Source organism: Rhipicephalus microplus, chromosome 9, assembly GCF_043290135.1.
Source record: "Rhipicephalus microplus isolate Deutch F79 chromosome 9, USDA_Rmic, whole genome shotgun sequence".
NCBI lineage: Eukaryota > Metazoa > Arthropoda > Arachnida > Ixodida > Ixodidae > Rhipicephalus > Rhipicephalus microplus.
Genome location: NC_134708.1, coordinates 21,093,701 through 21,111,552, shown reverse-complemented (window position 1 = coordinate 21,111,552; position 17,852 = coordinate 21,093,701). Strand labels below are relative to the sequence as shown.

Sequence of the window (17,852 nt, the reverse complement as noted above, 5' to 3'; positions counted from 1 at the left end):
AAGTGAAAACCAGATCCATAACAAAGTACGGTACGTTGTCCCGCCGGGGGGGTCTAGTGGCTTAGTACATACTCGGCTGCTGACCCGCAAGGTCGAGGGATCGAATCCCGGCAGCGGCGGCTGTATTTTCGATGCAGGCGAAAATGCTGTAGAACCGTGCGCTCTGATTTAGGTGCACATTAAAGAACCCCTGGCTTGTCGAAATTTCCGGAGCCCTCCACTACGGCGTCTCTCGTAATCATAGGGTAGTTCTGGGACGTTAAACCCGACGCATAAATCAAGTCATTCTTCATTTCTTTTATTTTTGTCTACCATGTTCTTATGTCCTGTATCAATGACGCACCGTGGTATCGGTAGCGCGAAGTATTGAAACCATAATCTTCCTTCCACGTGTCACAGCCGACACAAATCGACTACGTCACAGTTACTAAGTGGCTGGCCCGATTCGAGCATTGTCGTAGTGCACTCTCGGTCGAGAACCGCAACGCGCAAATCGCTTCCCAGCTATACTCGCCGCCGTCTTTCGTATGAGAAATCTTGCGGGGCTGCGACCAACTCTGAGCGAGCGAAGTCGTGGGCTATTCACCCGCGAAGTCTGCGACAATGTTTCGGCTCAGCAGCTGGACCGTCTACAGCTTCGAACTCCTTCCGGCGTTCAACTTTCGCCCAGAGAACAACAGCTCAGCGGGACGGGACCACTGCGCGGCAGAACTCGAACCTTTAACCAATGGAGGGGGCGTGAACTGATGCGCCGAGCCCAGGTAAACGTGGAACATTTCGTTTGGCGTTCTGTCCGTCGCAGTTAAGACTGTTAGTTTACTAGCTTTCCTGAAATTAAACGGCTGTATGCAGGCTATAATTCTGTTTGAAGGTATCTTTAGTAAACCACACTTTTTTTTTTCGGTTATCTAACCTCAAACTTGAGTAGAAAAGTTTTGTTTCGCACGCATCGTTTCCAGATTTGAACGTAACTTCGTTATTTTTCGTTCGCAACACCAAGTATTAGGGTTACCGTTGGTGGATACTTCGCGCCAAATTAGCTACTTTTAGACCCATTGGACGACGAAAATTTCCTGTTCGTGCCACGGAATTTATTCACTGGCTACTTTCAAATATGCAGTTTTACATTTTCGAAATGATTTTACTTCATAATCAATAGTACACACTATGTTCATAATACCGCTCCTGTTCCGTTTGGCTGTAAATTTGGCGATAACATTAAATGACATGAATACTTCGGCTACATTTGACTGGAGTTCTGGTACTTTTTCAGTTACTGCGAACGGCAACACTACACAACTGTCTCCGTGTGTGTGGCTAACCTCCCTGACCTTCCTCCTCCTCCTCCTATCTACGTGTGTACATGGTGTTTCAGCTAAAAAGCACCAAATAATGAAAAAAAATTATACGTGAGCGCTACGCGTCTTCAATTGGCACAGCATTGTTCTGAGCCATAGAGCACGCCAAATATTTTTTCGAACCGTGAAGGTAGGCAATTAAGAAAACTTACGTAATAAGCTTCTTAAATAGTGACTCTAGAGAATAATCTTAAATACAGCGCTTGTAGCGCTTAACTAGACATAATAAAATTTTCAATGTGAAGCAAGAAAACAGGGTTTGCCTAATTTTTTCCCCGTCTTTGTTTAATGTGCACGAAATTCGAAAAATACCACGTGATTGCCGTATAACACGTGGCGTTATTAGTGCCCTCACGTGTAAGCTCAAAAAGTTATCAAAGACTGCTCACACACGAAAGCCGCTTGAACAGGCTATCGGTGAATACGATGGATGTTAAGAAATAGTAGGATAGTACAAATAGAAAAAAAATGATGAAAAATTGGTAACCACGTGCAAATGTGATACGAGACAGGAGGTAGCGTTCAATGCAGTGCCGGCATTTTTCTTTTTTCTTTTCGGACGAACGACAAACGTGATGAAGGGGGAGAGAGTGACATGTATACCCTAGGTATACATGTCACTCGCTGGCGTGCCGAAATCACAATACGATTGTATACCCTATCGGAGGAATTAACGCCGTGACAGGTATACCTTATTAAAGGTATACATGTCACTCGATCGCGTGCCGAAATCACAATACAATCATACACCCTATTGGAGGAATTATAATGATTGATTGATTGATTTGTGGTGTTTAACGTCCCAAAACCACTATATGATTATGAGAGACGCCGTAGTGGAGGGCTCCGGAAATTTAGACCACCTGGGGTTCTTTAACGTGCACCCAAATCTGAGCACACGGGCCTACAACATTTCCGCCTCCATCGGAAATGCAGCCGCCACAGCCGGGATTTGATCCAGCGACCTGCGAATCAGCAGCCGAGTACCTTAGCCACTAGACCACCGTGGCGGGGCGAAGACCACCGTGGCGGGGCCGTAGCGGCATTAATTCCTCTATTAGGGTTTACAATTGTATCGTGGTTTCGGCAGGCGAGTGAGTGAGTGAGAGAATTAAACAACTTTATTAGGTCCACAATTGGCGCGATTTAACTCAGTCACATGGCTACGCCCACTCGGGGACGGCCAGGTTAAACCTTGACCGCCCGGGCCTTCTGGACGGCTAGGATATGAGAGGTCAGGTCCCGCGCCTTAATCAGCTTGCCCATTTTCTCTTGGTGGAAAGCGGTACCGGAAAATGCACAACCACACAGGACATGCTCGAAGTCCGCATAACCAACACACAAGGGGCGATTTGGGCTTGAGAACCGCTCGGCGTATCGTGTGTGCAGTGCCGCAGGGCTCGGGTTCTTGTTTGGAGCAATCGGCTTGGGCCCTGCACAGCGAGGAGTGTGGCAGGGGCAGCACTCTTCTTGAGAGATGCTGGCGCTGGCATGTCTCGTTGTACGTGCTGAGAGGCTCAGATGATCGAGGAGTTGACCCTTTACCCGGCACACGGTTAGTCGAATCTTGTGCAGGCGAGTTCCCCGCCGTGGCGGTCTAGTGGCTAAGGTACTCGGCTGCTGACCCGCAGGTCGCGGGATCTAATCCCGGCTACGGCGGCTGCATTTCTGATGGAGGCGGAAATGTTGTGGGGCCGTGTGCTCAGATTTGGGTGCATGTTAAAGAACTCCAGGTGGTCGAAATTTCCGGAGCCCTCCACTACGGCCCCTCTCATAATCATATGGCGGTTTTGGGACGTTAAAGCCTACATATAAATCAATCAATCAATTGTGCAGGCGAGTGCGCCTTCTCGTTCGGATTGATCGAAGCACCCTCAGTGGTTCCAAGGTGTGCATGTGTACGTATAAAACGGCAGAAATCGTCACTTTGCGTTTTCGATTGTCGTTACGCCGATATATATGCATTAATTAGGAATCCAGGGCAGATCAGTTGCATCACGTGTTGCGCGTAACCTTCTTAACTTAGCTGAGTTATTTCAAGTACTCCTGTTAACCTGAACCACTGCTCGCGTCGAGTTGACACGAAGTGAGTGATCTGTTAAGTGGCGGGTGAACCGGTAAAGAATTTAGTGCCGCTTTCATAACTGATCCTCATTCAGTGTGAGGTCCATGCGACGGCTTTATGCTCTTCCATAGTAGAGTGCTGAGTACTCTAAATCGTTTACCACTTTTTCTAAACACACACACACACACAGATGACCATGATAAAAGCACCCTCTACATTTTATGCAACAGCTGTTGCATTTTGTAGAGAGAGAGCTACAGTGGCAATATTTTCGCCGTTTAACTGTGGCGCGGTGGCCACATCATTCGCCACGTGAACTGGAACGACGTCAGAGGAGGAACTAGCGAAACCACGTTTCCAGTCGAGAGCTCGGCAAGCCCAACTAAACAGGCTTATACGGAAAGCGTATAAGGTGGCATTTGGGATACCCCGAAATATCTCGACAGAGCGCCTCTTTAGTCTTGGGCTGCATAACACCTTAGAAGAACTTCTTGAAGCGCATCTTACGACACAAATTCACCGATTGCAGGTAAGCGAGATCCTTGCCAGGGAAGTTGGGTCCTTGCTGAAATCGGTCACGTGGTATCTCCTACGGGTAACAATCCTGCCGTCCCCCCTCCCAACATCGGAAAGAAATTCATCATAAAACCACTGCCAAAGAACATGTTGACCAACCACCACGACGGCAGAAGGAAAGCTAGGGCCCAATCCTCGCACTATACGTACGTGTCCAACCCAACCGTTGCGTACGTTGACACCGCCCTGTATCGAGAATTGATCAAAGCATATGCAATAAGCGTATTCATTCTCCCTGACAAGGCCAATTCACTTCTAATTAAAGCAGCTGCTTCAGTCTATGTGCTTAAGACGACAGAAGCCGAGGAAGCAGCCATAGCGCTAGCAGCAGGAGTCGGATTGGCCACTATACTCGGCGACTTCACCGACTCGGCGATTCACCGTTGTAGTTGAACTCAATCCCGGAGACTACTCAAAAGACGGCATTCGTCATTCACTATTCGACCCACTTTCGTGAAAACACGCAATTAACGCTGCTTTTTAAGGAATCTCTGAATTTTACGAAGTCTGGTGAACAAAAGGCTGTCGCGAAATGTTTTCACTGTCCACCTCAGTCTCGTCTGGCCGCCATCGCTGGCGGCCATAATGTAAACAAGCAGTCACCTCTGTGCACGTGTGTGCACGTATCTCTGCAGCGAAGACATCAAGCGGGCTCTTTTTTTGTTTTTTTTAAGTTCAGAATCAAGTGTCTCTTTCTAGCTTGTGCTAATTTTTCGCGCCGCCACTAACAACAACAAAAAAAAAAAACTAAATGCATGGCTGTAGCATAATTGACGTCATCGTTAAGTGGCTCTGCCATGTTTGCTACACCACAAGTGCGTGGAGCACAACTTCGAAAACTTGTTGGGCGCGGGAAACACCAAGGTGACGCCATGCCTGTTAGCAAATTTCTCGAGTAGATGTGTGCCCTTATGTAAATAAGGTATCTCAACAAGCCTGCAATGGTTCACGTTCACAGACCACCTTCTTACTGGTTTTCCTTTTCTGAAACAGGGCATCGGCTGCGGTCGTGAGGAGCATCATGTAGCTCTCGAAGTTGTGCTCCCGGTCTTGCGGTATAGTAGCCAACATGGGTGCCAAATAAAACACGGTGTCTGCTACATTGCTTGCATCACCTGTGTGGTATATGCGATACCTTTGGTATGTGGCAGGTTCTACATCAGAAAAACGGGACGATGCATAAACGAGCGTGTTAAGGAAGATACGCAAAAAGCTAACAAAGTAGACAAAGGGGGCACATCTTCTTGGTCATTTGAATTCCTGCATCGATTGTTCAGGGCAGTTTCATGACACGCTGATTCTAGGCCGATTAAGGAATTGAGATGCACGGCTTGCTTTTAAAGCATATCGCATTTAGAAAAACGGAGCTAATTGTATACCGGCGATCCCTTTATTTCTTTGCATGCCACTGAATATGAATTTTTGCGCGCACACTTTGGTTAGAATATCGTATTTTACGTGTGTAATATGATACTACGCGTGAGCATTCAAGTGTTGTGGTGTGACGTATTATGGGATTTTATCTGCTATGACGTACACAATACGAAGCTGTGCGTGCGCGTGCAATGGCTGGGGTTTATATATATATATGCGATGCTGTGAGAAGCATGAAGCAGTTGTTAGCTTGGCGTCAATCTATTTCTTTCCTCACCTTCTTCTTCTTTTTTTTTCTTTCCGTATTGTTTGCGCCAAAGAAGTTCTGTTCTTATTTTGCTACGCACCTAGATTAAACGCAAGTTTTACTGTAGTCACCGTAGTATAGAGATGACTTAGCACCTGCCCCCCAACACACCCTTCGGTGACCCAACGCAAGTTTTACTGTAGTCACCGTAGTATAAGAAAAACTTAGCCCCCCCCCCCCCTCCAAGGGACCCAACGCAAGTTTTACTGTAGTCAGCGTAGTATAGAGAAAACTTAGCGCCCCCCCCCCCCCCCCCAGTCGCTGCACCCCTTCCTATCGCGTCAATGTACCATGCGTATGGTGGCGTCTAGTCACCGTGGTATGGCGTTGACTTTGAGGCCCCCTCTTATCTGTCAAAGGGGGATGCCCCCCTGCCACCCAGTCTCCTTCCGTTCACGCGCCTACGAATGTAAGCGCCAACTCGGCCAAAAAGAAGTCCTTCAGGAAGTGCACAACAGCCTCGGTGCGTTGACCGGACAGATGGTGTGGCGACTGGTTGTGTAAGAGTCCGGTTGCTATGGGGGTCGGCGGGGCCAGCTGCTTCTTCGCAGTCACGCGCGAAGCTTTGTTGTTTCTTCCTGTTTCAGTCTGGCAGCGCGGATACGAAGGCGAGGCGAAGAAGTAGACAAGATGCCGGCAGCGAGGGCGGGTATTTTCGGACGCACCGTAATCCTTTACCAAAAAAAAAAAAAAAAAAAAAACCCCGCCCTGGTATTCTCCTTTCGCTGCTGAGCTCGAGGTCTTGGGTTCGATTGCCGGCAGCGGTGAACGCGTTTCGATGGTCGTGAAACGCAAAGAAAAAAGTGGCCTAGCACTACTGGTGGCAAGAGCAAAGAAGTGCGCACATGGGTGGCCCCTCTTATTTCCGTATCGTTCTTTCCTAGTTTCTGCCCCGCCGCGGTGGTCTAGTGCCTAAGGTACTCGGCTGCTGACCCGCAGGTCGCGGGTTCGATTCCCGGCTGTGGCGGCTGCATTTCCGATGGAGGCGGAAATGTTGTAGGCCCGTGTACTCAGATTTGGGTGCACGTTAAAGAACCCCAGGTGGTCAAAATTTCCAGAGCCCTCCACTACGGCGTATTTCATAATCAAATGGTGGTTTTGGGACGTTAAACCCCACAAATCAATGAATCAATTCCTAGGTTCTCCTTTTCTTTCTTTCTGTATTGCTGCTGTTTTCTAATTTGTGTTTTTCATACACCTTTCCCATTGTCTTTCTAAAGTTTTCCCTCTTCCCTTCTTTATTCCTTTCTTTCGTTTTGTGTAGATCTTTTTTCTAATTGTGGTATTTTTGTTTCTCTCTCTGTCTTAATTTTCTGTTTCTTTACTTCTATCGCTTTCCTTGTGTTTTTCCCTCCGTTTTTTTCTCTATCTTCTCTTTCACCAGTTGTACGTGCTCCACTTTGCCGCGCAGAATTTTTTTTTTTTTTAACGCTCGCACGTGCTGTATTACTTTGTAGTGGGATTTATCCAATTTACTTGGCGCATACCCGCCTGTGGAGCTTTTTAGCAACACCGCACAAACGACGCCGAGCTACAACAGCGTTGTTGTTAGCGAAAAAATGTTTGCAGATATGAGCACGTTCAGAAAACCCGGTTGGTCCAAAATTAAGCCGCAATCGTAAACTACGACTAACCACATAATCATGCCATTCTTTCGGCAATAAGTTCCGTAAAATCTAATCAAATTGAACATCCGTACATGCAAGCAGTTGCACGGTTTTTGTGAGGACCGTATGACGTTACCCGCAAGTCGGTCATCCCTCGCTCGCTTCGTAGGAGTGTGCTATGTCCGCGGCAGTATTCACGGGGGCGCCCCCCACCCTCCTCTAGTATGTCAATGTATGGTGGTGACTTTCCGCCTTCCCCTCCCCCCACCCACTCTCCTAGTTGCAGCGCCCCGCTTCCTGTTATGACAATAACGTTACTGAATAAGGCTGACTTCAGCACCTCCCACCCTTCATAGGTTACTAGGGGGGGGGGGGGGTTGCCCTCCGTGCGCAGGCCTATGTGTGTAAGTGTAGTGTACGAGTGTAGCTTATCACACAGAGAAACGAAGCCAGCGCGTTACATTTCAAGTTTCCCGCTCCTTGAGAGCGCGAGCCTGAGGAAGTTGGGAAAAAGAAGAGCGCCTCGTTCTGGCAGAGAGCGAGAGGGGCTGTGTCGATTGACGGTTGAGAGAGAAATACCGGAAGTTAGAGCAAGCGTGAGCGTGTCTTTTCGCTTCGTCACTGTTCATACGTCACTACCGGTTGGTGCGAGCGTCCTCGAAAAAGAGTAATCGAGCACAGCGCGCCAACAACCTGCTTTCAAAACCGGAATGCGCTGCCGCAACCTCGCATTTGGCATCGCTCCTCCGTGAGCGACCGCCGTGAACTGTGCACTCCGCCGCGGCCGCTCTTTAAATCTCACTTTCACTAGTTCTAATAGTTGACGAGCCGCTCGTTAAAGACATAATAGTGGAAGAGTCGCCTATAAAGCCAGGGTTCTCATTGTCGAGTACCCTACGTCGAAGTGTTTCGTTTGGTGTTTCGATAAGGCTATGAAGTCGGTGTGCGCGCGTTAGCAGACGACAAAACTCGGTGCGCTCTTTTGCAGACGACATCGCCGGCTTCGTTTGTGCCATACGGATACGTCGCCAAGCGTTCGGTGTGTGCGAACCCGGGGCTACGGACTCGGTTTTCGGAACGCACTCCGAGGCAAGGAGGTGCCGCACTTGCTGTTGCGGTTCCGTTCCTAATGCTATCGAGGATCGGAGGCCGTCACAAGAGTTGGTCCACCATGTCGTCTACCATCGGCGTGCTAGCAGACGACAGCGGCTCGTTTCGCAACAGAGACGGGCACAAGATCGCTTGCGTCACCTGGAGTCCCGAAGTTGAGCCCAGGTACGTTTCATTCCACACTAAATTAAGCAAGCTATTTATAGTTTCGTGTGTCAACTGCTTTGCTTCAGTACGGCAGCGACAATCGTTCAGAGTATTTAAACTAACTTGCACGTTGTATTGAAAAAAAAAAACAATAAAGAAAGCATGCTCTATGAGCGTGAATTGGGCAAGTCTCGTTCTCAGACGTCTGCAACACGTCAGGAGATATTTTTCCACTCCAGCTAGCTGCATAATTAAGATTGCTTGACTAAACTTTGAAATAGATAACTCCAAGAAATATTTTGTAGAAAATGTCAAACGCTTGTTTAGCAACGTCGTTTTATTTCATGTGTGCTAAGATAAATGCATTGTTTAATTTTTTTCGCCTTTCATATACTGTGTGAAATTATTTTCTTGGCGTGAGTTAGCTGAAAGGCCTCGTGTAGTTCATTTCGAAAGTCCGTCAGGAAGCTATCATCAGTACCTGAACGCGGTTTTTGAGTTTCTTTTTTTTTAAACCCTATTTGTGGGTCATGTGTTCGGAATAGCCTGTTCCAGATCTATCTGTATATGCGTGTTTGCTTTATAATAGCTTTTTTTTTATGGGCTACACACAAAATGAAGTCCAGCCTACGATTTGTTGGAATGCGTCTCGCGATATGCAATTTGTTTCGTTTTGTCACTTTGTTTGAAACCAGAAAGTTTGTCACGATTTCGAGCTGACGCGGATGGCAATTTTTGAAGAAATTCGTGTACACGGTTTCTATCAGCTTTTCTCGCCGCTCACAGTTGACTCGGGCCTGAATAGTGGATCTTTCTGTGGTTTGTTACAAAGCTTTACGCTTTGTAACAAATGGTTTGTTACAAAGCTTTACGCTTTGTAACAAACCCTTCACCAGTGCATGGCTTTCAATAGACAGTGAACTGTTTGTTACGAATCGATTAGTTATTCTAATGGTCAGTAAAAGTAATAATACTCTGCGAATAATATACTGGCTGCATCACTTATTTTGTCACCGGACACTTGATTTTCGTTGTGAAAAATTTAAGGTGGTATACGATTTCTCGCATATATGCGAGTGCGCCATAACTGCTACGAAATCGTCTTTCGATCAGGCAAGGGTCATATTGCGCCTATCCGATGAAAGAATTGAACCGCCGTCTGTGAGTACGTGCGCAAGCCACACGATTCACCCCGTACACTGCGATGACTTCAGGCAAAAAAAGAGAAAAGAAGCAAAAGAAAACGACGTTGCTATCAGTCGCATCGCGCAGAAAATATTCTAACGTAGTGTCGCTACCAAGGTTACTTCATTTAACGATACGCAGCTCCACGCGTTAAGTGAATGCTAAATCAGCAGGAAGTGGGTGGAATGCACTCGAAGTTGCACAACTGTTGTAGTCGCTGCTCGCGCAACTTTCGAAAAGAAACCGCAGTCGCTTACGCAGTGCTTTTGGAGGATAGATAAATCCGGCAGTGTGGGAACATAATTGGTCTGCTGCTGCGGCACTGATAGATTTAGGGCGAGATAATGTTCATTAAAAGATTACACACCTGCCTCATTAGCTTTTTGATCTTTATCTGTGATCGAAAAGGTTAGTCACGGTAAGCGCGAATAACCGAAGGACGCATCGGACATCTCGAAAACGGCTGCTATTATTTGAGCGCGGTGATGACGTTTGTCCGATGCCGGCTTCCTTCGCGATATTGTGACGTCAGTCCACGCGTTCTGACCACGCGGTGGCGAACCTTGTGGAATAAAGCCAAGAACAGTACGACTGCCTAAAATTACTGCCTCCAGGTAGTCTCAAGGGTTCAACCTTTTTCCGTGCTTGTTTATCTGTTTGGCGACCTTGTTTACCTTCGCTAGGTGAACTTCATCAAATGTGACATTCGGGTCCGGGTGCAAGGAGGGAAAAAAAAAGGCCATATGGTTGTAATGTCTCTATGCTGAGCGTACGTTCAAAGCACGGGGAACGCGAGGAGGTGTTGCGCAACTAAGCATTAAAGCTACCAATCTGGACAGTGAAGTCTTTAATACTATGATTGTTATCAGTTAACGCGACGCTCTAGTCCGCACGTTCGAGTGAAAAAAAAAAACCGAAGTTCTTTCGGCTTGCTTTTCGTGAACAGGTATTAGGAAGGAATACAAATTGGAGAAGGCAAGGATGGTTAACCTGACAGCGGTCCGGTAGGCTACACTTCGCTGGGCGAAAAGGGTGAGCGGAGTAAAAAGATAAGACAGAGATAGAGAGAGGAGTGCAAGAAAAGGAAAATAAAGGGAAAAGGTAATAAACAGATACGCTTACACTTGTGTGACGTTAATGGTACTGCACAATAGCCACAGACGCCCATAGAGGCCCGTATAGTCCTTAAAGAAACACACACACAAACAATAGCGCTTTAACTGCCTTGTTGGCCGACGAGAGATGGGGATGGTGATCCAGTATAGTATCTGCACGTATAGCGGCCGATCGTCTAATCGTGGCGTCATATCAGAAAGAGTTCGTCTTACAGGTGCAAATCGGGAGCAGCGGCGTATAGCGCATGATCAATGCCTCCTTCGGTGTGCCGCAGACCTCGCACGCTTAACGGTCAGTCACTCCGATTGATGTTGTGCATACCTTCGTAAAGGCTATCCCCAACTGTAAAGCCGGCATGTAAGGGAAACTTCACCCTGTCGAAACCCGGGGGAGGTCGGAGCTACAGCGCAGGGTTTATTTGGAGTCTTGTGTGCCTTGTATACTTGGCGTGTTCTACTCCCGCAAACGTTTTTTACCGATTGTTGAATGACCGCAATAAAACAAATGCCTCGGCATTCGCCGTTAAAAAAAAAGAAAAAAAAAGAACAGCGCGCCAAAAACATCAGCTAATGTACAAAGAATACTTCTGCAACAACACCTTCCGTTTTTAATTTTTTTCCCTCGCGTAATAAGAGAATGGGATTCAATTACTGCAGCGCAACCAACAATTCGGAAATTTCCAGAAAGTTTTGAAAATCTCATATTGGTGCTTCCCATGATGTATGAGCTAACTTACTTGTGTACGAGTGAAAGCATTCGCACTCTAGTGTTTTATTATTTTATAGTCTTTTGGTTTTGTGTAGGCAATGTATTATGTTTGTATGTCAAGTACATTGGCAATCACCATGATCACGACAATTGCATGTAAGGATGTCGTCACTCTTGCGTGTGTTACATTCCTGTATGGTGGAGGAGGAGGGAGGAGGTAAGTTTATTTATAGAAAGGCAGAGAGGTCGGCCTGAGCGATAGCTTGCTCTAGCCTGCTACTCTACACTGGGGGAAGGGAAAGGGGTATGGTCTTTATTGCCATTGCATTACCTTGCTTGTACAATGTTTGTATTTTTACACTCTTGTAATAACCTTCGTGTAAGGTTAAAAACATTCTGTAAATAAATAAAGTAATTGATTTCATTGATATGTGGGGTGTAATGTGCCAAAACTACCATATAATTATGAGAGACGCCGTAGTGGAGGGCTCCGATAATTTTTCACAACCCGGGGTTCTTTAACGTGCACTCAAATCTGAGCACAGGGGCCTACAGCCTTTCCACCTCCGTCGGAAATGCCGCCGCCACAACCGGGATTGGATCCCGCGACCTGCGGGTCAGCAGCCGAGTACCTTAGCCACTATAGACCACCGCGGCGGGGCAAATAAATAAAATGAGACTTTGAGCCAGCTATATAAGTCACGAAGCTCCCTCCCTAGCCGCCTTTGTCTTAGACAGATGAACTCGGAACGGTGCTCTCTTGTTCGTGAGGTGCATAAGCTGCGTTATCTGCAGAAACGTCGCCACTCATCCCGCAGTGACCACGTGGCCACTCAATGTTAACCTCGAGGCCATTTTCTTGGACGCGGTGATGAATGCTTAGAATTTCGTATGCAAGCTGTTCGTGGCAGATTCCGCGTCGGGGAATGTAATGCCGGTTTTGAGTCCCAGAAAACAGCCGTCTTGCTCGGTCTCTCAGAATGAATGCACTCTTTATGGGGACAATGCAGAGCCGTAGGTTCTGCCACCGTAGATGTAGTTACACGGGATACTTTGAGTCGTGGTGCTATTTCTCGTGCTGTACCGCGCCGCCAGAACTGGACGCAGTGGTTGACCTGGGATAGTTTAAGTCGATGTGCCGCTTCTCGCGTTGGTGTCACCACGGCACCACCAGAACTGGACACAGTGGTTGACCTGGAATTGTTTAAGTCGGTGTGTCGTTTCTCGCGTCGGTGTCGCCATGGCACCGCCAGAACTGGACACAGTGGTCGACCCGTCGGTGAAAATGTGCACGCGGTTGTTGTAAGTTGCGTGCAAGAAATGTAGGATCTATTGTTTTAGCGCTGGTGCAGGTAAAGCTGATTTCTTCTGCACTGCTGGAATTAAGACGTATTCTTGCTGAAGGTACAAGCACCGCAGAGGAAACACCGGCTTCTGCGCAGGCGATTACCCTGTCGTAAAAGACGCACGACGGGCATAGACAAGTTCACTAAGTGGTGTACAGAGTCTTTCGGCAGTCAGGCTTGCCAGTTGGTGGGAAGGGTTACCGGCATATATCGTGAAGCATAGGTACGCATGGTCTCAACGGTGATGTGCGCCACGAATTGAGTAGTCCCTATAGCAATGGCGATGGTTTCAGCAGTTAATGCGAAGCGTGGTAAACCAAAGGTATATACTCGGATCTTGGACTTGGATGCTTTGGATCGTGTTCGGGCTCGTTTTGCAAGCAGGTAGGAGTTACTCGCATCCGATGCGGATACAGTACAAGCCGTTCAACAGTAGTGTGGTGTTAGGATTACCTTCGATTGAAAGCGTGACGGAGTTGCGATGAAGTATAGTAGAGGTGATTTAGAAAGGGTGACATTCTGGGTGTGACGTGAAGCGAAATTTTTATTTTCATTTCTTTTACAAGACAGGAAGCCGGTGCGAAACGCTGAAGTGCCTTAAATAGACCTCGACCCTCTTGCACGGCGTTACAAGTAAAAATAAAAAAAAATAACAGAATACACAACAATAATGATTAAAAATCAGCTGCAATTGCAGATGCATGTTCTAAATGGTGTTTGCAAAACGCGGGTTGTGAGCAATGAAATTCATTTATTTAAAATTATCTGTCGGTGTTGATCGGTACAGTTTCTGTCAAGGAAATTGAAAAAAAAATATTCTTTAAGCCTCCTTGATTTCCGTCAATGAATAGTGTCAGCGTCAACTTGTCTTCGCTTTATACGCCATTATGGGGGACGTCGATTTAGCTGTATCTGCGCGATGGTTAGTGCTATTTGTTTAAAGTAAAAAGTGTTTGTGACCTCCGGCATAGCAGTCCACTTAATATAATCACTTTGCGTATACAAAAAAGCGACACAATGGGCGCAGAGCTCGATCCTTTCCAGTGTGCCGCGCAGCCTCGATGTTCGAGGTCAAGTGGTACTTAAAGCGGAGACCGTGTCTTTCTGTAGCCATTAACTGGAAGGACTCTTTAGATTCAACCCTCCGAGGAGATTGGCCAATGCTTAAGTCAATTAGGGTCCTTCTTGTTTGACCGTGAAACACGCTGCTTGCTTGCTTTATAGCTATGGGTGGCACTGGCTTCGCGCCGGATGTTGACAAAAACTTTGTTTCACTAATCGGATTAAGAGCCTCACTGGTCCGTACCGAGTTATGAAAGACATTGAGTGGAAGGTCATTTTGTGGTCAACCAGAATATTTCGGAGCACTTTGCGATACGATAGTGAAAGTAAGTTCCGATATTAAACGAACGTGAAGCGTGCCATGTGTCCCACAGTTAATTCTTTTTTTTTTTTGAGAATGGTAAACGCACTTGCACAAATGATTCTTCGTAAAGTATGCTTGGACTGTGGTCCGACCCGCACGAACTGACGTTACTGTACAGCCTTACAGCATTTTTTCGGTGAATATAGCAACTGAACTTCTTTCTTTTAACGTGTGTAATTTATGAAATGTAAGCACGGAACACTTTACAGACCCGGGTTGCAGTACGCTGTAATTGCTTGGCACAAATTACAGAAAAACCACATATAAACATAGCAAGAAAAGTGGAAGCAAGCGAGATATATAGAGAAAGGAAAATTTTTGAGTAAGTATAGAAAAAGCAAAAAAAAAGCCATAACGTGAGGAATAAATAAATAGAAAAACAGACAGAAAACGGGGAAAAAAAAGAGTGCGAAGATGCCTTGATTTATTTTTTTTAATACCAGCTAGTACTGTTTTCGAAAAAAATGATTTCCACGTCTTAAGCGCGCATGGTATTTTTTGTTGTTGTACTATAGTACATCGAAATTCACTGCGCGGTTTCTCATCGATCACTTGTCTCAGGTTATAGCTTCATTTAGTATATTTTGTGTCGGCGCGGTATATTTGTTGCCTGAAATATTTCTATGTTTACGGGAAAGCTCACTCGACTATACGAGCATGGCGTTTAACGGCATCCTTCTTTTACGGCCACACCCAGGCAAACTGCGATCCAGTATGATTAAGTGCCCCGAATAATTGTTCGCTTCGGCGAACACCGCGAAGTGCGGGGTTCAAGGTCTCCACGAACTATCCGATGCGGCTCGCGCCATGGGGCCTATCGGTTTCTTGGATCCGGGCCAAGAAGCAGACCGTGCGAATCACTCGACCGTGGCAGAACATCTACCAGCTATATCTGTAGTGACAAAGGAATCCGGTTTGTCCTTTAATCGTGTCATGTTGTACAAGATGTACCCCTGAATTCTTCGTTCTGGAGCCTGAAGGCATTCGTTTTCGCTATACGAACCGGGTGTGCCAGTGTCCCGGGCTAGTCTGGACACATAGGCGCAATATGATGGCCATGCGGTGGCCCAGGACTCGTAATAATGCCCAAATTCGTTCACCCAATCGAGTGTTTTCTTTCTACAAAGATAACGAGCATGGCCGCATTCATTATATAGGTGACGTTCATATCCTCCAACGCTCGTTTCGGCGAAGGCTAAAACAAGTTTGGCACGTTAAGGAACCCCAGGTGATTGAAATTTCCGGAGCCCTCCACTACGGCGTCTCTCATTGATATGGTGGTTTTGGGACGTTAAACCCCAAATATCAATCAATCAATCAAAAGAAATTCGTCCGGATCTTTTTGACAGCGAAGCCGTGTATGTCAAGGACGTGCGACAAATGTAGCACTCCTTGAGTGAGCCGTAACGGTCGTCGGGAACGGGCATTCACCACACAAATCGTGCAAGCCCACTGCCCTCCTTTGGGGCACTAAATATGAGTCAATGCTCTGGCATGTGGTACCCTGGGAGAGAGAGAAAAACGAAGGAGGGGACGTCAACCAGATGCTGGGGTCCGGTACGCTTGCGGTGGTGAGCAAGGCGCGGCAAGTGACTGCTGGCGTCACGAAGGCATCGGAGCCATTGGCGGACGTCTCAAGGCCTCTCGAAGAGGTTGTGACGAAGGTGTGGCTGTAGGCGGCTGGTGCTATGGCGCAATACGCGTGACGTGTGATGGACGGCGGACAGGATCGGCTGCGGAGAAAGCATGCACAAGTGCGTCGCCCTGAAGTGCCTGCGCTTCTTGTGGCGCCTGTGTTGTGCGTCCTCTTTTCGAGTCCCTGTTCATTCGGCATTTTTTCCCTCGACAGCATGTACCAAGAAGGCCGAATTTCAATCGCGTTTTGTACTATGTTCTCTTCAGCTTTTGCAAGCATATACCTATTAATGATGGTAACCACCACGGCATGAATCGCTATACCCATAACCTCCACGTAGGGAGGTCATCTTGTTTTACCGGGATACTTTGGTGTCTTAGCGTAGCCCCAACGATGGTTTGAAAGGAACGGTCCTTACCACGGTAATAAGGTTCACGGCTACAACTGTTCGGTACCTCCGCTAAAATCTTAATCTCGGACCCCTTTCTTCATAACATTTGAACGGTTGCTCTATTTGCTTCTATATGACGCCTTCCCTCTCGCTCGACATCAAAACGAAAGCGCTCTCTGTTTCAAAGAAAAAAGTGCCGCCATATCCACGAAGTGAATGATGATGAGTGGGCGAAGCCCCGGAGGTAAACCTGGTAAACCATAAATCTTCCGTACATTTCGCCCACTCGATTTTAATACAACGCTCCCCCTAGCGTACGTCGCCGCGCTAAATCGAACGATTGCCTTCCACCAGTGACACACGCCGTATGTGACATCATTCCTATTTTACAACATCTCGCATCTTTCATCAACTACAAGCACCGACGTCTAGTTTATAACATCTTGCATCTTTTCGTCATCGGCTGCAAGTGCCGCTATCTAGTGAACACTGCAATAACTAAACGAGAGGTGGCTACATGGATGGATGGATGGGTTGATGTGGCTTTACCCTTTGGATCGGGTGGCGGCTAATGCCACCTAGCCATAATACTTATTTATTTAATGCTAATTTTATTCCTGTGGCGCATGAAACACCTGCCCTGCATTAAAAGAGAGTAGGAACAATTACTTACTGAACCAACAACTACATTTATCGTTTCTTTTTCTTTAAATAGTGAAGTATAGGACTGGTACTCTGCAGTGAACGGCTTAATTTTCACTCGTGCCTTGACTTTAGCCACTAATCAGATAACCTCCTTCTAGTTAATTATACCCACTTTGTCCATTTTGCCCTCCCTGTCTCTAAACCCCAGTGCTTTGAAAAACTCTCCGCCATCATCCTGAACTATAGGGTGAAGCCTTTTACAGAACATTACCAAGTGTTCGGCAGTTTCCTCCTCCTCTCCGCATGCACTGCATACCATGTATACCCGTTCGTATTTGGCCCGATATGTCTTGGTTCGCAATACTCCTATCCTGGCCTCAAACTGTGGACAGTACCACCATCTAGTAAACACTGCAAGAACTAAATCAGAGGTGGCTACATACAGGGGACGCACAGCCCCCACCTTAAGCAGCTTCACCCCTAAAACATGTAGTTAAATCACCCCCTCCCCCCTTTATATGAAGAGGGAGTGCAGCCTTAGGACATGATACCTTTGGCGATCAGAATGGACATTGACGGTATACGAAAGCATGGTCGTCCTCAGCATTTCCTTTAAAAGGATGTAGAGCTGTGTTGCATCACTTCGGAGATATATGTGACAGCTGGTACAGTCGGCCAAAACTATAGCTATTGTGCACAGCGACCCCTTTTTTGTCTCTTAGTGCTATATTATGGAACGAAGTTACAAAAAAAAAAGTGCTTCATTGACATGTGCTTTACGGGCATACGCTTTCCTTCACCTTTTTTCAAACTTAATTCAGTCGTGTGCTAAAGATACACAGAACAAACTGCCAC

The 17,852-nt window shown here is 46.8% G+C and overlaps 1 protein-coding gene across 2 annotated transcripts in view; it reads left to right on the top strand.

Annotated features, from left to right (window-relative positions):
- The first annotated feature begins 401 nt into the window (after nucleotides 1-401).
- LOC119164914 (monoglyceride lipase) overlaps nucleotides 402-17,852 on the top strand; it is a 74,250-nt gene continuing 56,799 nt past the window's right edge. The window contains exons 1-2 of one of the 2 annotated variants that reach the window (XM_075873285.1): nucleotides 402-761; nucleotides 8,276-8,562. In XM_075873285.1, coding sequence (XP_075729400.1) covers nucleotides 528-761; nucleotides 8,276-8,562 — 521 coding nt within the window. In that variant the 5' untranslated portion in view covers nucleotides 402-527. The remainder of the gene's footprint in view (nucleotides 762-8,275; nucleotides 8,563-17,852) is intronic. The other variant, XM_075873284.1, reaches the window with a different exon arrangement.